The 21,114-nt window shown below is 40.4% G+C and overlaps 1 protein-coding gene across 11 annotated transcripts in view; it reads right to left on the reverse strand.

Moving 5' to 3' along the window:
- Positions 1-6,281: 6,281 nt before the first annotated feature.
- The window catches only part of STXBP5 (syntaxin binding protein 5), a 904,657-nt gene continuing 889,824 nt past the window's right edge, over positions 6,282-21,114 (reverse strand). For all 11 annotated transcript variants that reach the window (XM_033939585.1, XM_033939588.1, XM_033939587.1 and 8 more), the window contains 3 exons: positions 19,488-19,599; positions 14,246-14,466; positions 6,282-7,302 (listed from right to left, as the gene is read on the reverse strand). In XM_033939585.1, the coding sequence (XP_033795476.1) occupies positions 7,261-7,302; positions 14,246-14,466; positions 19,488-19,599 (375 nt within the window). In that variant the 3' untranslated portion in view covers positions 6,282-7,260. The remainder of the gene's footprint in view (positions 7,303-14,245; positions 14,467-19,487; positions 19,600-21,114) is intronic.

Consider the following 21,114-nt stretch of genomic DNA (forward strand, 5'->3'; position numbering starts at 1 on the left):
GTGTCGTTGAAAGCATTTTGGCTTCCTGGGCCATGGGATGATTTTCCAAGGGCTGCTGAGCAGGGATGGTATACTTCTATCAAAGAAGGGAAGAAGTGTCTTCGGCAGCAGGCTGGCTAATCTACTAAAGAGGGCAGGGCTTATATTCACCCCCAGGTGAATATAAGCCCTCAGATAAGTAAATAATTAAACACTTCTATATGGATGGGATAAGGGGGCAATGTCTGGAAAGCAGTATATACTAATGCACAAAGTATGGGAAACAAGATTCAGGATCTAGAAGCTGTGATGGAAGAAGATGAGTTGGATATAGTGGTGATCACAAAGACATGGTTCACAGAGAACCATGACTGGGATGTAGTTATACAGGACTATAATTTGTTAAGGAAAGACAGGGTAAAAATATAAAAGATCATATTAAAGCTACACAATTGCAGGATCTGCAAGGCAAGGAAGAGGCACTGTGGATCAATTTGGTAAGAAGGAATTTTGAACATATTTACACTGGTGTGATATACAGGCCTCCTTCACAGACAGAAGAGATGGACAGAGATTTAATAGAAGACATTCAGAATATATCTAAAAAAAGAGAAAGTTTTACTAATAGGTGATTTTAACATGCCGGATGTTGATTGGGGCATCCCTATTGCAGGTTCTTCTAGAAGTAGGGAGATCCTGGATTCTCTACAAGGAGAACTGTTCCAACAGTTGGTAATTGAACACATGTGGGATGGGGGTCATATTGGACTTAGTGATTACAAACGGGGAAAGTATTTATGATGTTACAGTGGGTGATCATCTGACATCCAGTGATCACTGCATGGTATGGTTTACTATTAAGACGGATATAGGGAGGGCGCATTCAAAAATAAAGGTTCTAGACTTTAAAAACCTAACTTTGTTCAGATGGGAATTATGTCAGTGCAGTGGACAAAACTAAAAGGAGTTATTGTAAGGGCGACAAACATTTTTGTAAGGCAAGTAAGTAAAAATAAGAGGAAAAGAAGGCAGCTTTGGTTCTCAAAAATAGTAGCTGAGAAGGTAAGGAATAAGAGGTTAGCTTTCATAAACTACAAAAGATCGCAGAAAGAGGAAGACAGGCAAAAATATCTGGAAAAGTTAAGAGAGGCTAATCGAGTAGTCAGGAAAGCAAAGATACAACCTGAAGAAAAAATAACTGACATGGTAAAAAAAAAGACTTTTTTTTAGATATATCAGTGATAGGAAGAAGTGCAAAAGTGGCATTGTGAGACTCAAAAGTGAGGGGAGGAATATTTAGAAGCTGATAAAGAAAAGGCTGAATTGCTTAACAAATATTTCTGTTCTGTGCTCACAGATGAAGCGCTGGGAGCTGGACCACAGAAGACAAATGCCAATAGGGATGGAAGAGTGGTAGACCCTGATCGATTTTCAGAGGGTTGTATTTGTGAGGAGCTAGCTAAATTAAAAGTAGACAAAGCAATAGGGCCGGATGGTGTATGTCCGAGGGTGCTGAAGGAATTTAGGGAAGTTCTGGTGGCTCCGCTGACTGACTTTTTCAATGCTTTTCTAGAGTCAGAAGTGGTACCAGAGGACTGGAGAAGGGCAGATGTGGTCCTTCTACACAAAAGTGGAAGTAAAGAAGAAGTAGGGAATTACAGGTCAGTAAGTCTGATTCTGTGGTAAGAAATTTAATGGAAACACTTTTAAAAACAAGAATGGTGAAGTTTCTAAAATCCAGTGGATTACAGGACCCAAGGCAACATGGATTCACTAGAGGTAGGTCTTTTCAGACAAATCTGAACAATTTCTTTGACTGGGTGACCAGAGACTTGGGAAGAGGGAATGCGCTAGATGTGGTGTGTTTAGATTTTAGCAAAGCCTTTGACAGTGTTCCACACAGATCTCTAATAAATAAACGGAGTGCCATTGGGATGAGCCCCACAGTGATGGGCTGGGTCAAGAATTGGTTAAGTGAAAGATGACAGAGGGTAGTAGTTAATGGAGATCACTCTGAGGAAAGGGATGCTACCAGTGGTGTGCCTCAAGGTTCTGTTCTTGGGCCTGTTCTTTTTAACATTTTTATTAGCGATATTGCTGAAGGGCTGTCAAGTAAGATTTGCCTTTTTGTGGATACCATAATCTGCAATAGAGTAGACATCCCAGATGGTGTGAACGACATGAAGAAAGACCTATTGAAGCTTGAAGAATGGTCTGAAATTTGGCAGCTAAAATTTAATGCTAAGAAATGCAAGGTCATGCATTTGGGCTGCAAAAACCCGAGGGGGTTTAGGGGGTGAAGAACTTAAGTACACAACAGAAGAACGAAATTTGGATGTGATTGCATATGATAATCTTAAGGTGGCCAAACAGGTTGAAAAGATGACAGCAAAAGCTAGAAGGATGTTAAGGTGCACATAGGAAGAGGTAGGGCCAGTAGGAAAAAGGAGGTATTAATGCCCTTGTATAAGACTCTGGTGAGATCTCATTTAGAATATTATGTACAATTCTGGAGACCGCACCTTCAAAAAGATATAAAAAGGATGGAGTCAGTCCAGAAGAAAGCTACTAAAATGGTGTGTGGTCTTCATCATAAGGTGTATGGGGACAGACTTAAAGATCTCAATATGTACACTATAGAGATAAAGCGTATTAGAAATATGGCAAAAATGTAGTGCAATGATACTGTATCCAGTGGGGCTGAGGCGTCTTTTTTGAAAGTTTGCAGAAAAAAGCTATTTAAAGTATTATAATCCAGATAATATCATACATCTACCACTATAGAGATAAGGCAGAAGAGGAGAGATATGATAAGAGATGTTTAAATTTCTATATTGCGTAAATGTGCATGAGTTGAGTCTCTTTCATTTGAAAGGAAGTTCTGGAATGAGAGGGCATAGGATGAAATTAAGAGCTGATAGGCTCAGGAGTAATCTAAGGAAATATTTTTTTACAGAAAGGGTGGTAAATGCATGAAACAGTCTCCCGGAAGAAGTAGTGGAGACAAAGACTGTGTCTGAATTCAAGAAGGCCTGGGATAGGCATGTGGGATCTCTTAAAGGAAAAGATAATGGTTACTGCAGATGGACAGACTAGATGGGTCATTTGGGTTTTATATGCCATCATGTTTCTATGTATAATTTGAATATCATTTCTTTTGAGTTTTGGAGGGCTAGGTTTCTGTGCTATTCTGATTGTATGGGGTGGGTGCTGTTGGCTTTAGTGCTAAAGTTATGAGAATCAGCGTCCGAGTATGGAAGAAATACACTTATACATACTCTTCCAGGTATTCAGCGGTACTTAGCTGGCAGGGAATGGCTCCCAGCAGGCTAAATACTGCTTAGCTGGCTATCCACTGATATTCAATGTGACATAGATGGTCACTGCCAATATTTATCAGCTGGCTGGCTAAGGCGTGCACCTAGAAGGCAGGTCTGTCTTTGGTCACTAGCTCTCAGCCAGTTGATGAATATTGATTTGGCTGGCTAAGTCTGCAGTGGTGAACTTTGACTCGAATATTCAATGCTGGTGGCCGGATATGGCCCCGGCATTGAATATTCAGGATCGCCATTGACTGTTGGAAGTATCTAGGCTGTCTCCCACGTCTCAATATCGGACCACTTAAGCCTGTTAACCTAGCAATTAATGCAGAGTGTTGACAAGCTACTTTAGACATTAACATAAACTTTATTGCTAGTTAATGGCTACTGTTGAATAGGAATGCAACTTACAATTAATACATGGTAAGGTACCATTCATTAACTTTTAATGTGCCACACTTTATGTCACCTAAATATGGGCCACTGAGCTAATGCATGCTAAAGAAATTTACTCTTAATGTTAACTTAATGGCCAAATATTGGGGAGGCCCATGATGATTAATGCAGACACTTTGCAGGTACAGTGCATTAATTTTGGTTGATAGTTTATTCTAACGGCAATATGTTACTGCACTTTACTAAATAGTACCCCCTTCTCTACAACGCTATTTGTTTCCGGATTTCTAACAGACCAGAAAATGTTTTGTCTCTTTATACAGTCTCTTCTGTAGAAGTGCAACAGTGATTGCATTAAATTCTGTAAACATTATTTGACTGGACAGAAACAAATCTTTACTGCTGTGGCCTAATCAAACTCTAAATATATGTCTGTGTGTGTCTCTATGTAAAAATTAGCCCATTTATTTCCGAGGACTGTCATCTAAGAAACTTCTTCCTTGAAATCAACCTTCAACAGTACATGACCAGAATACTATATAGCCTTTTGTACAACTACCAAGTTTTTAGGACTGCCTAACTGCAGTAACAGCACAGTTTATGATTTACTTTGATATGCCGTACTGTATGGTACAAATTAAACTGAACTATAATCATGGTTCTCATAGGCAGCCCTACCTTTTTATGATGTTGATGTACACAATAGAAAGTCCACTGAAAACCACGACAAACTTACAACTGAGCACGGCCATGCGTACTTTCAAACATGAATCTGTGTTTTTCATATATGGAATGCATTTTCTTACACATTTGTAATAAATAAATGTACAACTGAATGATATATGCTCTGAACATGGTGGACGAACTATATCTACTGCAAGGAATTCAAAAAGTGTACACTGGATAATAGCCAGTATGAGAAGCAGGTCTGGTCACAGCAGCAACCTGTTCAAATTTCTGGGTTATAATTTCCAAATCAGTGAGCTGTCCCATTTGCCTTGGGAAGATGATACTCCATTTAATGCCGGCTACATCAACTTGATTTTATAGGTGGTGCTTGGTGATGCATTTTAAATGCAGGTACCTCACATTTTAATTCATCCATAATAATCCTTCAGACAGAAAACTATTATGAACTTTTGATTTCAATGAACTATGATCTCTCCAATCCAAACACAAAAATATGGAATAATAATGGTGCACTGCAATACAAGATTTCCATTTACAAAGAGAATTAGATGACATCCATTCTAAAGCACTTAATCTAAAGTGGTTTGTGCTGTCTGAAAAAGCCCTGAGAATGGAATGGACAGTCTTGTCCTTGTTCATTGATCATGAATTGATACTACTTCTATAGCTTTCCTTCAATAATCAATTCATGTATTGCATTGTATCAATATAATGCACCAATAATCCAGGTCTCTACTGTATTACAGAACATAACGAAAACAATTTAAGCAGAATCTAACAAAGTAAAGGTAAGGAGGTACAAGTGGCAAGATCAGCAGGGGTGAAAATTTCACCTTTCAAAGTGGTAAATATACTTACCTAATTTTCTAGGAGGAATATTTTTATTTACCTCTAAGAAAAATGGATATATCTTCCCACTGTTACTTGTTCCACAATAATAGCCAGCACAAGGGTAGATTTCCTTTCAAAACTAGCTGTGAGTCAGTGGGTAGTTTTCCTTGCATTTAAACTGCCTTTGTGTCTTAATCAACAACAATCTAAATGGAGCAAATTTTACTATGAATTCTCTACCGCTTGATACCCTTTAATTAGATATTAAATGAACAAATGGTCTGCATGTCGCTGGTTTGGCAAGTAAACAAATGCAACAAACCACTCACTACTATTGGTGATAGCCTTCTAAATTTATGAATCATTGCATTTCAAAATAGATGTCCTGCTGATACATACTGTGTGTGCACACAACTTAGAATTGCTTGTAGGGAGTAGGTTATTTAATGTTGCTCAAATTTAAGTTATGCATGTTGTGAAAGAAAATAAAAACTATACTCTTCAAGAAATCTCTTAATAAAGCTTAATACCACGATAAAGCTTAACCCCCCTCTTACCATCCCCTCCCTAACCCCAGATCCTACTTTTCTCTCTCTTGGAAACCTTCTCTGATCTAACATTGTAACCCTTCTTCCATAACTCTTTTTGTAATCCGCTTTGAACCGAAAGGTAATGGCGGAATAGAAATCTGTAATGTAATATTGTGCTACATGATTTTCATGTTGTGGTTCGTTCTTAAAGTCTGAGATATAGAAAGCTTCCAAAATTTGTCCTACTTAGTTTTTGACATTTATACTGCATACCTAAACCTTTTTCTCCTGAATAGCTTGAAATTTTCAAAATGTTAAGACATACAGCTTATACACTCAACAGGGAAGATTTGACATACCATACCATATAGGGAAAAGAACTACAGAAATTCTTAAGTATCACTATTTCCATTCACCATTTTAGTATCCAAGAATTTTAAGTAGCTCTGAACCTCAGTCAACAGTATCTTATCTGGGAGTAAACAACTAAAGACTGGCATTAAATCAGTTGGAAATTTGGCTTAGAATACTGAAACCATTTGAAAATATTTAATCAAATTACTTTCAGATACATTTTATAAACAGTTATAAAATTCACAGCATGAATGGAACCCAGAGCTAATTTCAACATATTTTAATATATGGAACAAAGAAAATAATTTTTGAATGAGCGAATGAGTGCAAAGATAGACATCAAAGCAGTCTCCTTGCCACAATGGATATGGATTCACACTGAATATCTGCGGTGCCAGTGCAAGTTCCCAGCATGCAATGTGCTTCAACTGTACTGTGCAATTGTTTCCCCTGCAAAATGAAGTTTATCCTCTTGTTTTGCACTTGACAGAGTATGCTGTGAATAAAGAATACTTTTAGGGGTCCACCTCCTTAACCGTGTGCCAGCTCTTTCACATGGATGCTCCAATCTTCCAAGTTTTTTTTGTTCATTGAGATGACAGAACAGGAGTTTTGTTTTTCATTAATGTTAAGGATTTACAGAGTTCCACAGATGGCCAGGCCTAGACCAGCTCTTAATGGCCCAGTAAGACAGACATGGATTTCATTTAATCCATTTCTTGCACCCCTGATTTATTGCCTCCACCCCCTCAGGAGGGCAAAACACCGGTGGCGGACACAACAGCTCAAAAAACTTTTGGCATATGAAGTTTCAGTATGGGAATGATACCACAATGTCCCCCTGCTCATATTCCCCACGTGTTCTGTGTCTGCATGTCCTCAAACATCTGCGTTCCTCACTCAGATTTCCCAATTACAAACCAACTCACAACCGAGAGACAAACTTTTGAGGTTTCCTTTTTTTTGTTTCAATTTAGCTTCAATTTAGCACTTCTCAGGTAAACCAGTACATGATTTGTGCTAGCAATCAACAGTATCTGATGATGCATTCCCTCCCCAACCTCGGATGTCCTACAGAAATACATGAAGGAATAAATGGATGATTCTGTTCTTTCTTTCTTCAAGATGATTTTGAACAGATGAAAGGGAACCTGTGTTTATCAGAACTGATACCACTTCTTGTCTTTGTACTTCAACATCATCTAAAAAAAAAACCAATGACAACAACAACAACAAAAAAAGAAACAAAGAAAAGGAAAATGTATAACAGACAGGTAACAAATTTCATCTCTTATCAAACATAAATAAGGAAAGGCATCAAATAGGTTCTTGCAAACTTTAGCTCTAAGTAAGGATAAAAAAGAGAAGAGTTATTTCTTGTGCCTAAACAACCAAGTTGTGACTCATCTGAAAAAAGCGGTTCATAGTCAAATGCGCGCAAGACAAATGCGAGCAGACATTTGAGCGCAAGACAGTAAAGCGCAGGATAAATGCGTGTAGGTCTATATCATGCAAGACAATAGCGCACAAGAGAAATGCGTGCGGACACATGCACGCAGGTCTATATTCAGTTTTGTGTTTCCATTTATTTATTTATATTGTGGTCCTTTGCCTTCTTCCTGTGTTTAGTGCCCCCAGCCATAGTAACAAACATGTACTCACGTGACCCAGCGATATAAAAGTCACGTCCCTTTACGTCATGCGTAGATTTCTGAGGTGCATATAACATTTATTTTGTGCGTCACTGTGTCGCGTGAAGTACGTACGTCATGCGCGCGATTGTCTCTCGCTGTATTGTCTTGCGAGATGTTATCTCATGCTCATTTATCCTGCGCGTGATTGTGTTGTGCGCGATTGTGTCACGCTCATTTATCCTGCGCATTATTGTGGCACGCATTTGTGTTACACGTAATTGTGCTGGCGCACAACTGTGTTGCACGCATTTGACTTGCCACCAAAAAAGCAGGTTGTGCCGTTACATATCATTCCTAAAATTCTCAGGGATTTGACCCAGAGCGTTGAGTCCATTTTTGAAGGATCAGCTCAAAAAGATATTGCGCATTAGAGAATGACACGGTGACAAAATTCATCACCGTTCCCATCCCCGTGGATAACTGCGGGAAATAATCCCATGTCATTTTCTAGTGTCTATTTCAACCTCGGTCCTTCTACACCAGCATTCTTCAAAGCAAAGCTTGCGGGTCAGTGGCTGTGGCCATTCATACTCTGATTCTTATGTGAGCCAAGGATAATGAAGCCATTGTGACATCACTGACGTGATTGGCTCTTAGGCACTGGTGGAATGAGGCATTATGACATCACAATATCTGCTCTGGATACCAGAGACTGTCATTCTGTAGTGTCTATCTCAACTTCAATCCTTCTACACCAGCATTCTTCAAAGCAAAGCTTGCGGGTCAGTGGTTGTGGCCATTCATACTCTGATTCTTCCCTCTCTCCTTAAAGAATGACATGAAGATGGTTTCCCGCGGTCATCCGCGGGGATGGGAACGGTGATGAAATTTGTCACCGTGTCTTTCTCTATTGCACATCCACAGTATGCCTGATAAGGGAGGACAAACCTTCCCTACTCTGAGGTGTATTTCACATATGAACGAGGAATGAGAGCTGAGAGGAAGGGAAGAGAGAATTTGTCAAGACAGAATTTAAAGGTGGTGATTAAAGGCACAGGAGGTTTGTGTTACCTATTATACCCCATAAACTTCAAGCTCAAACTTGATTGGATGAAGGTTTTGCATAATAATTAAATATTTTTGGATTGTAAATCAACTGGAAACCAAGCCAATTTGAAGGCATCTGTGTTTAGGTATTTATGTAAATCCTACAAATGAAGCACCACAATCTATGATCTGCAATAAGGAAATTATATCTCCCAGATGAGGAAAGCACTGCTGCTTTTGAATTTTAGACTCCTTGAGACTTGAAATCCTTTACAAAAGAATGAGAAAAAAAGGTCTTCTTTCATAACAAACATTCTAAGGCATCAGCCAGGGGTCAATTCTTGTTTCTTTCACCGATGCTCCTTGTGATCTTGGGCACGTGTCACCCTTCAATTTTTCTAACGCAGACAGCGTCTCATTTATTAATGCACATTAACATTTTTATCCAGTTTAATGTGATGTAAAAGGCACTGTTTCAGAAACAAATCCACGTATAAATAGGGACTTTGCCTTGGGATCAGTAGCATGGAATGTTGCTACTATTTGGATTTCTGCCAGGTACGTATGACCTGGATTGGCCACTGTTGGAAGCAGGATATTGGGCTAGATGGACCACTGACTCACTATGGCTATTCATTTAAGTACGTCACAGGTCGTGTCGAGGTGGAAAACGATATATTCTTTCCCAAGGGACCCTCGGTCACAAGGGGGCACCCGCTCAAACTCAGAGGAGGGAAATTTAGTGGTGACACCAGGAAGTATTTCTTCACAGAAAGGGTGGTAGATCACTGGAACAAACTTCCGGTGCAGGTGATCAAGGCCACCAGTGTGCTCGACTTTAAGAATAAATGGGACATCCACGTGGGATCCCTACGAGGGTCGAGTTAAGGAACTAGGTCATTAGCACTCAGACTTAATAGGGTGGGTCAATGGAGTGGGCAGACTTGATGGGCTGTAGCCCTTTTCTGCCGTCATCTTTCTATGTTTCTATGTTATATGTATATTGTAAACATGTGTACCGATCAGAAAGCTGCTGTTTAAATGTGGAGATCCATACTGAGCAGCGGATAACGTAGCTGGTTTTAAGAAAGGTTTGGACAATTTCCTGGAGGAAAAGTTCATAGTCTGTTATTGAGAAAGACATGTGGGAAGCCACTGCTTGCCCTGGATTGGCAGTATGGAATGTTGCTACTCCTTGGGTTTTGGCCAGATACTAGGGACCTGGATTGGCTACTTTGAGAACGGTCTACTGGGTTTGATGGACCATTGGACTGATCTAGTAAGGCTATTCTTATGTTCTTAGCAATTTCAAGAAATATGGTTTGGGTGGGAATACAGGTATATAGTAAAGAAAGTTCATGTCAGCTTTTACATCATCTCAAAGACACGTGAGTTTTTTAAAAAAATGCTCATTTGAGCCAAGGCTTTACATGAGCAATTAAGGGGGTCATTCTCCTCAATCCCATGCAGTTTCTTTTCTCCAAACTGAAACCAAATTAGATTTGTAAATCAGTGCAGCTCTATATACAAGTGGTACCACTTCTAGTTGTATGTGCCAACAACGCCACTTGCTGTACAGTTCTTAAGTGTGTCTGTTTGCGTTCTGGTTGCTCCCGTTGCATGTGCTTTTCAGACAAGGTTCTGTGTTGGCAGTTCCTTTTCTAAAATACAACCGAAAATGAGCACTTTCCGATAGGGACACCTCAATTCTCCTCTCTACCTTCTACATAAAAGGGATGCCATGTATATGTTATTTATTGCAAATGCCATTATTCTTTATGGGGCCTACTTAATACGCATATGACTCATGTTACAAAAGATTAGTTTCTTACCTTTGCTAATTTTCTTTCTTGTAAATCCACGCTCTATTCCTGGACAAGTGGGTTATGCATCCCATGTCGCAAGACTGCTTTGTAGGAAAGCTCATTTACATAATTTTTTCAGACCCTCCCCTCTTACCTGAGGATTGCTCTCAGGTTTCCAGTTCGTGCAATAGCCGACAATCACACCTGTAGAAGACATAGACAAAAGGGAGGGGTACAGGGAAACTCCCTGACAAATAAGTCTAATCTGCTCATAATGTGAAAAGTCTTAACAATTATAAACAATTGAAACAGGTATTTAAACAGTAGAAACCTGAAATAAACAGTGCTTTAAGGAGACACAGCCTGCACTAGTGGAGGGGGGGAGGGGGCACTACAACTAGGGACCCCGAAGGCAAATTGCGGAACATATTCGGATGGTATTCTTAGAAAGGCTGGTTAGGAAACCATACGTAAGTCCAGCTTACCAGTATTTATTTAAGGCAGACAATTGGCGAATCAGCAACTCCCAGGGTGGGTTCCAGGAACAGAGTGTAGATTTACAAGAAAGAAGATTAGCAAAGGTATGAACCTAATCTTTCGTTCTTGTACAATCCTGCTCTATTCCTGGACAAGTGGGACATAACACATCAGTAAAATTATATACAGAATGAGAAAGAACATATATTCATTTCAAAAAATGCCCTTCTCAAATGTCATTTCAATTTTATTAGTCCGTTATCCAGAGGTGTAAATCCACTATGAATAGCTCATAAACTTAATTCCTTTTTGGTTACTATCTAAGGGGCTGAGCCTTAGATCCCTGTGTGTTGTATGTTTCACAAGCACACTAGAAAGGGAATTAACCTCAATGGCTCATGCTCCCCTCCTGTCCTGTTATTAATCAAAAACACTTTTAGTTCTTAAACAAGGACTTAACTTTTAGATCCTGGGCAGGGTGTTGTTGAAAATAGGCAGTGAAAATTGTTGTTATTCAATATTTCCTGCTGTCTCTGCTAGTCCCTTCGCCAACATTAAGCTAGCTGTCCGTTTTGCCCTCAGGCTGTGTCAGGGCTGTAGACCAGTATAATGTCTGTCTAAAAGAGAAAGAGCAATAGCAGGAGAAGCTGTACATAGCATACTTAACATTTCTCTAAATAACATTCAAACTTACTGTGGCTGTATGATTCATAAGCTCACCACGGCAGAGACATTCTCTTTTAGACATTATACTGGTCCAGGGCCCTGACGCAGCCTGAGGTCGAAACAGACAGCTAGCTTAACATTGGCGAAGGGACTAGTGCAGAGACAACAGGAATATTGAATAACAACGATTTTCACTGCCTATTTTCAACAACACCCTGCCCAGGATCTAAAAGTTAAGTCCTTGTTTAAGAACTAAAAGTGTTTTTGATTAATAACAGGACAGGAGGGGAGCATGAGCCATTGAGGTTAATTCCCTTTCTAGTGTGCTTGTGAAACATACAACACACGGGGATCTGAGGCTCAGCCCCTTAGATAGTAACCAAAAAGGAATTAAGTTTATGAGCTATTCATAGTGGATTTACACCTCTGGATAACTTGGACTAAGAAAATTGAAATGACACTTGAGAAGGGTATTTTTTTGAAACATAACACAGCAGTCCCATAGAGTCAGGGTGGGATTGATGATCCTGCTGCCAAAATAGAGGAACCAAAAGCATCATCCCGCTTGGCCGCCACATTGATTCTGTAAAACTCTGTAAATGTACGCAATGGTATTGTGAACTCTTTTTGAAACTTTTGGAGGATTTTTGCATCTTAGATCGCTTAATCGTGGCTGCATTTCGCCAGGGCTGCAAATGCGCTGTCTCCGGGGGCCAATTTCAATTTTTTAGGCTGGTCCCAGCTGGAGTGAGCAGCAGGACCCCCTTCAGGGGTTGATGGAACTTGGGCCAATAAAATCTTGCCCCCCTCCTGTACCGCAGAACACATGGAACATGGCTGCTTGCCAGCCATCCACCCACCACAAACAGGGCATGAATCTGAAGTATCCTTCCCTGATGAGTCCATTTGAGTGGTTTTCTTGTAAAAACAAAGCTTATAGAGGCAAAAAATAACTTTAAATTCAAATTGGGAAAATCCAAGTTGGCCACCGTAGGTGTTAATTTCAGCAGTTTTAGGACTTTAGGGGTGGGGGACTAGGGCTAATTCCCAAACTGCCCAAAACTGTTTTAAAGACCCCAAAATTGCTGTAACAGGCTATCAGCCCTGTACTGACTATGCTGAGAGCTGCAGTAAAGGAAGCTGAAACACCTTCCATGGAGATCCTCTGCATCAACAAGCATTAAAACTGGACTATTAGTCTTCTGACTGCCCCTCTGGTCTGAATCTAATAGCCAGAGACCACAGCTTACCCACAGAACACACCGTCCATGTGACTTGGTGGAGGAACACAGTCAACTCTGATCCTGGGCACACCTCCATGGAGCCACGCAGCCTGCCCTCAAACCCTAGAAGACGAACATGGGGTGAGCTAACTCCCAAGGGAACAGTCCCTGGGCCCTGATCTGAAAGTGCACGCTGTCCAGAAGGAGCACTGCAAGGCAGCCAACCCTCTGGAAACAGACTTTATCCTCAAAGTCTGATCTCCTGCAGCCAGAGCTGGGAGCCTCTGCAGCACAAAGATGCAAAGCATATAAAATTACTGATTTTAAGAAAAAAATGAACACGAGCAGAAAAGACTAACTCCTATGTCTCACTTGTAGGAAAGCAACTGGAAACCAGAAGGCAGTCCTGAGGTAAGAGGGGAGAGTCAGAAAAAATTATGTAAATGAAGCTTCCTACAAGCAATCTTGCGACATGGAATGCATAACCCACTTATCCAGGAAAAGAGCAGGATTGTACAAGAAATGCCCATTATAAAATGAGGATCTTAGACTATTGGCAGTGACCTACCAACTGCACCTGAATTCGTATCCCATTTTCTGCTTGTATTTGGGAAAATGAGTAATATTAATGATGGTTGATGACAAGATTTCGTGATCTCAACACACACACAAAACCCCCCAACTGTATTAGTTTCTTTTAAAAACAAGACATTATATAAATGTAACATGATATGAAGTATCAATAAAATATTTTGAAGCACTTCAGCACAATACATTCTGACCTGAATCTAGTAATGACACCAGCCGCGTATCAATCACACATAGGCGCCATTAAGAGTATTGTGGCTTACGTCTATCAAAGGCATTGGTATCGTAGGCCAGGGATTTGCAGGCCTACATTACTGGCACCTATGTCTTGACGTTAATCGTGTCTACAGAGGCACTTAAGGTCATTTCTGTCATAAACCATGCCTACTTTGATCTTATGCGCTATCAGGTGCCTCTGTAGACACAATTATGGTGTCCTTTTTTGTAGGCGCCTACATTTTTTTGAAATCACTTTTTAATTGGTTTTATACAATGCAGTCAATTACCACACCGATTAACACTAATTAAAACAGTTAAGTTAGGCAGTAGTAGGGCACTTACCGCCGCCTAACTTACGGCGCCGTTACTAGAATCAGGCCCTCTGTGTCCACAACATTTTTAATGTACATCCTGTAATTAATATTAATTGCCATGCTATATCCCCTATAACACAATATAACAAAACTGTGTTTTCCGTGGTCTTACCTCATGAGCGTGTTTTGAGAAAGCGTCAGCACTTGATAGCATTGCGGCCGTTCTTTCCTCCAGTTCTCCTAATTTTTGCCCCCTCTCATCAAGTGCCAGCCTGGCGCGTGCAAGTTCTCCAGCTACTCCAGTTGCTGCTCCTTTAACTCCTTCAATGCCACCAGGCCCTGGAATATGCTGGGCAAGGCTCCTGGGTGGCTTTCCAGCTGCTGATTCTCCAACTGACATGGTGAGACAGGAAGATACCAAAGAAAGCAATTTGATTTGAAGGAAAAATAAAAACTTCCAACATAAAAAAAAGTTGCAATGATTATGATATTAGTCTTGGAGCCAATTCTCAGTTCTGAAATAGGGTAGACACATTTGCTCTGACATTTCACAGAGGGGTCTTGGATATTCTTTAATTGTCATGCTTTTTTCTGCTCCATGATGACTACCAGTACTGACTTATAAAAACATTCCTTTCACCTTCAGAAACAGAATCATTTCAGAGCACACCCACCGTTTTCTCTTTATTAATCTCTTATAGCAGTATATTGCTACGAGATGCTGGAGAGGTGCCAGCTGACTGCCTACAGGACGTGCCTCTTATGGTGAGAGGCACATCCTGTAGGTAGTCAGCTGGTACCCGCACCTCTTCTCGATGGCGCCTCTCCTCTTCTCTGTGCCTCTCCTGCTCCAGCACCCCCCCCCCCCCCACTGGAGAGCTCAGGACCTTGGCACATTCACAGACATCAATGTGATGATATCATGCATGCGTGCGACATCATCACATCAACGCATTTCCAGGTGCCCTCCAGTCACAGCCTGGAGATTATTGTGCTGCCAAGTAAAAAAGATTGCAGGACACAGTCTTATAGGGATGAATATTCATTTAAAACAAATGCTTTTTACCATCAAGAATGCACACTAGGTGTACAAAGGGCCAGGTTCTCTACAGGACGCCTACATTAGGCACCCTAATCAAGGATGCCTAACGATACCTAACTTTGGAATCCACGTGCAACTTTTTTTAAAATTGGTTTAATTGGTGTGGTAATCGACTGTGCCAATTTTCAGCCAATCCCCCCCCCAAAAAAAATTAAATCACTAATTAAGAGCACAGCACAAAACTCTTAGGATGTCTAGTGACGCCTAAAACGAAGCACCCTCCAACGCCTATCTGAAAGCAGGCATGGAGAATAGGCATTATTTTTTTAAAAAAATTTAATTTTTTTATTCAAATTATAAGAATAATAAACAAGTCAATTTACTTGCATACAGATTGGAAACAAATATTAAACAGTCGAATAAAGACTGATAAAATTTAACAAAGGAAATAAGAGAATAGGCATAATTGACTTAGGTGTCCAAATTAGGTGCTGGTAAATTAGGCCAAGTAAAGCCTGATCTAATGTACCGGTTCCTACCTCTAAGATGCCTAGCAACGTCTAGGCACCACTAGGCAGGATTCTATAAAGGATGCCATGCGGTTATTTGACAACTGCACTGAGTAGCGCCATTTGTAGAATCAGGCCCACAGTGCATACTCTTTCCCGATAGCATGCATATGAACAATAGTTTGTACATGGATCAAGAAAAAGTGATACTGTTTAAGAAGAATGCACATTATCCCTTGGATTTTTTTGGTTCAAATCTGTATTACATTTTTCCAGTAAAAAAGAACACACAAGAAACAATAAAACAAACAAACATAGATATCAGAGGTAATCATAAGAAAATTCACATATGAAGCACAAAGTCATCCAATTTAGGGCAGGGAGCAGAGCAAGATTGCAACATGCACCTGATTGGTTAGAGAGATCTCTTGCAATTTTTCCTGTTATGAAATTTGCAATGAACATATACCCCGCAAGAAGAAGGGGTTTTTGCAAGGCCCTTCTGCAATTTCTTCCCCAGTTTTGAGGGCAACCAAAGATCTCGACTTTCCTACAGAAAACTATTACTGGGGAAAATTTAGGTGAGATTCTGGCTTGGAGCCTGTTGGTAGACTTGAGCTCCTGCAGAGAAGGGATTTCTTTATTCCACCCCCCCCCCCCCACCCTTTGAACTCAGCAAGTGGAAAGCTCTAGAGCAGGGCTGCCCAAGTCCGGTCCTCGAGATCTACTGGCAGGCCAGCTTTTCAGGATATCCGCAGTGAATATGCATGAGAGAGATTTGCATGCCAAGAAGGCAGTGCAGACAAATTTCTCTCTTGCATGTTCATTGTGGATATCCTGAAAACCTGGCCTGCCAGTAGATCTCGAGGACTGGATTTGGGCAGCCCTGCTCTAGACAGAGATGTTGGTTGGGGAATGGAACGAGGTCTTGAGGACAGAAGAGATGCACTCAGTATATATATAAATAAATATGAGGGTCTTTTACTAAGGCGCACTAGCCAATTTAGCGCATACTAAATGCTAACACATCCATAGAATTAATTGGCGCATTAGCACTTAGCGCTAAATCGGCTAGCGAACCGAAGTAAAAGAGGGGGTATATGTTTAGTATTTTTATTGTTGGTAAATCATTTAGACTTGGTCATTTTAAAAGTAGCTCGCAAGCCAAAAAAGTGTGGGCACCCCTGTCCTATAGCCTCCATTTTTCTACATCATAAACCTCCTCCCCCTTTTACAGAACTGTAGCATGGTTTTTAGCGCCGGCCACGGCAGTAACAACTCTGACGCTAATCAGAATTCAATGAGGGTCAGAGCTGTTACCGACGTGGCCGGCGCTAAAAAACATGGTACGGTTTTGTAAAAGGGAGGGGGGGAATGTTTATTATTTGCAGTTTTTGATTGGTTCCCTGTATATCATGCTGATTGGTAGGGATGTGCATTCATTTGAAACTACAGTATATGGGAAATATCATTGTGTCATTTTATTTTGCCTGAAATAAGAACCACCCTCAAATTTTGTTTTTTTCATATGTCACATTGTGCATGCTTCAGAAATAATTGCACATTACTGGAAAACAGGGTACACTATTCATAAAGAAATAATATTGCTCCACAAATAAAAAAAAACCAATGTATACAGTGTTCCACTGCGAATTTGCAGTTTGCGAATCGCGGACTCAGTAATTCGAAGTATGCTCCGACCGCCTATTCCTGTACTAAAGTCAGGCTACACCAATCAGGAGCTGCGTGTCAAAACAGCTCCTAATTGGTGTAACCCGACTTTAGTAACAGGTGTCGGAGCATATCGCGAATGATTTTCTCTACCTGCTGGTGCCACAACTGCCCTCTCCTGCCTTTTGACAGACGCAAAACTGCATTTGCGGTTTTCAAAATTCATGGGTGTTCCTGGAAACAGAACCCCCGTGAATTTTGGGGGAGTACTATGAAATAAAAAAAATCTAAACAAAATGAAAATGATTGTAAATGACACAGAATACTAAACCAGTTTGTTGGCTGCACACTCCTAGTGGTTGGTAGTGCAGCTTTGACACTTTCCCAAAATGGGGTAGACAGGTTTGGTCACAATGCTACAACATGGATTCTTTACGAGCCTACTGATGCAGGTTACATTTGGCAATCACAACTGGCCCGTGTTGAGAGTATTACTGAATATAACAGCAGGATTTTATGCTGCCTCAGTAACTTTATTATCTAAAAGAAATTTGTTCTGTTTGGTTAAGTGGAGGAGTAGCCTAATGGTTACAGCAGTGAAAGAAAATTGGGGAAACCCAGATCGAATCCCACTGCAGCTTCTTGTGATCTTGGGCGTGTCACTTAACTCTCTACTGCAGTGTTCTTCAACCGCTGGTCCGTGGACCGGTGCCGGTCCACAGAAATTTCCTGCCGGTCCACAGGGCCGGCACATGCATCGGGTCCCAGACAGTGCTCTTCAGCCGCCAGTCCACGGGTCGATCGATGTGGCGTTGTCTTCGGGCCGGCTCCCTCTTCCTCAGTGCTGCAGTGCACAAAGCCATGGGCAGAGGCTCCTACATGTGTCCTGCGCCTGAACCGGAAGCCTTCTCTCTGACGTTTTTGGTCCTGTATTTGCATGGGGTTAACTCTGTTCTGGTACGAATGAATATTGAGAAGCAATAGTGTGCTTTGTGTAGTTTAATTTTGTGATTAACCATTATGTGTTGTTAATACGATTATATTGCGTGTATGTATATATGAAAAATGAATGGAAAAAATGGTGTTACAATTAGTACTATTATAGGGGCGGAGTCTGGGGGCGGAGATTGGGTGGGGTCTGGCCCACGACTTAGCCCGGTCCATAGGTGTCAAAAGGTTGAAGAACACTGCTCTATGCCTTTGGTAGACAGATTGTGAGCATTCCAGGGACAGAAAAATATCTACTGTATCTGATGTACAAAGCTTTAAAAGCTTTTGAGTTTGCAGGTGGTACAGAAAAGTAAATAACTAAAAAAAAAAAATACTGAAGTTCCTCTATGTTGTTATAAATGTGTCGATTTAGTATTTATTTATTTTAAAATTTATATTCCACTTAAACCTAAGCAGATTACAAGTAAAAGCAAACACATCAAATATTTCAAAAACGTAAACAAACTGTTAGCTGCAGTTTTGTTACTTAACAAATGCACAATATATCATATCCACTAGAAACTGTTAGCTACCATCTTAGAATAACTGCTGTGATTTCAAATGCATATGGTTAAAATAAAAGCTATGCATTACCTATGCATTCAAGTTTAGATATCATTCCTCTTCGACCTAAACGAATACAAGTGTATGGAGAAAAAGGTCCACGTTGGCTTTTACGCCAACTCAAAGACACGCATGGGTTTTACAGAAGTGACAGGACTTTACACGAGGAAGTAAGGGAGTCCTTCTTCTTAATCCCGTGTAGTTTATTTCCACGTCTAAAATGAAACCGAATTAAATTTAAGGTACTTGTAATCTAGGCTTGTAAAACGAGGCAGGAACACACAGAAGAGGTGCCATAGACGTAGGAGCTGTGAATTTCTACTTACATGTGTAAGTGCCAACACCTTAACTTGGAAGCTGCAGGGTTTATGGTGCTGTTTTTTTAAAACATGTTTATTTGTCAAATGACGGCAACCTACTGCGTATGCCAGAAAATACACAGGCATTTTAGAAAAGGCTTCGAGTTGGCAGATCCTTTTCTAAAATACCATCGGAATTGAGCATGTCTTGCCCAGGATGTCTCCATTCCAATCTTTATATTCTATGTATAATGCAGCTCTACAAGTACCTGTTCCATTTTTCTTTGGTACAAATGTCACTTTGGTTTGAGGGGAAGGAATGGAAGCAGCATAACTTACAAAGATCTTCCCTGTCGAGAGACTGTGCACCTCCTCCAAATAGTCCTTTAAAGAAACCCCTGTTGGGAGCTTCTGGCGTTTCCACTGGCGTGAAGAGTTCACCCAACATTTCCTTTAGAATAAAAGCACAAGCATTAGACTTCTATCATAGTGGGGGGAAAAAAAAATCTAATGAAAATCCACGCTTGTGTGCTCAGACAGTTTGTTAAAAAGCTAACCGGTTGCTTATCTCTATGGAAAATGAACTAAACATACACACACACACGTGTAATGACACTGTTGTAGCTTAACAGAATATCAGAATTTACAAAAAGATGTCACATAGCTGGGTGACAATTCCATTCAGGTTAATTCATTTCTACCTTTGCAGAGACCAAACTGTTTCAGATGTTCAGCAGGTAATTGTGGCAGCTAATAACCGAAGAAGGTGGTACTGCCTTCAAAAGCTTATCAAAAATGTATTAATTTGGTCCAATAACAAATGAATCACCTTATATTTTAGCTGGATTCTTTCAACCTTTAAATAATCCTTCGTGTGTTACTAGAAATCAAATACTGCTTAGTTTTCCTAATGTGTGAGAGAATACTTTTCATAATTTATGTCAATCATCATTAATATATCAAGTTTGAAGTTTATTAAAAACTTTTATATCGCTTAATCAAATTTCTAGGCGGTGTACAATGAAAAAAAAATTCCATAAAAACAAATTAAAATTAGAAATACTAAACAATACTAGGGTAGGTTAAGACAGCATCAGACAGCATCTATTTGGAACTCTATCCCTTTGTCAATCAGGTTTGAATTATTTGGTATTTAAGAGACAATTGAAAATGTTTCTTTTCTACAAATTTTATCTTTATAAATTGTTGATGTTTTTAAATTTGGTTTTTAAAAGGAATTTTCTAGAGTATGCTCTATTATCTTATTTCCCACATTGAACTATGGCTGGATAATGTGGGAAGTAAGTCCCCTAAAATAATATAAATCAGGCTAGAATTGCCGCTGTTGGGTCAGAGCAGTGGTCCATCGTGCCCAGCAGTCCACTCACGCGGCGGCCCTTAGGTCAAAGACCAGTGCCCTAACTGAGTCTAGCCTTACCTGCGTACGTTCTGGTTCAGCAGGAACTTGTCTAACTTTGTCTTGAATCCCTAGAGCGTTCCAGTTTTCTACCACTCTCTGGGTGACGAAGAACTTCCTTACGTTTATACAGAATCTATCCCTTTTTAGCTTCAGAGAGTGCCCTCTCTTTCTCTCTACCTTGGAGAGGGTGAACAACCTGTCCTTATCTATTTAGTCTATTTCCTTCATTATCTTGAACGTTTCGATCATGTCCCCTCTCAGTCTCCTCTTTTCAAGGGAAAAGAGGCCCAATTTCTCTAATCTCTCACAAGCAGCCACTAACTGATTTCTTTACCACAAAAAGACTCCCACTGTCTCCCTGCAAAACCTCTCCTGCAATCTGACTGCAACCATCCCATTTACTGCCCAATGGCTCCCTGAACTGCAGATGCATCTATGGATCTGTGACTTTGAGCTATTCAGTGTTCCTAACTCCTGAAAGTTTCACAGGAATAGCATGTACCAGGACGGGTTTCATTCAACTCATACTCAAGAAGTGGCTGCTGA

Source organism: Geotrypetes seraphini, chromosome 3 (assembly GCF_902459505.1).
Source record: "Geotrypetes seraphini chromosome 3, aGeoSer1.1, whole genome shotgun sequence".
Taxonomy (NCBI): domain Eukaryota; kingdom Metazoa; phylum Chordata; class Amphibia; order Gymnophiona; family Dermophiidae; genus Geotrypetes; species Geotrypetes seraphini.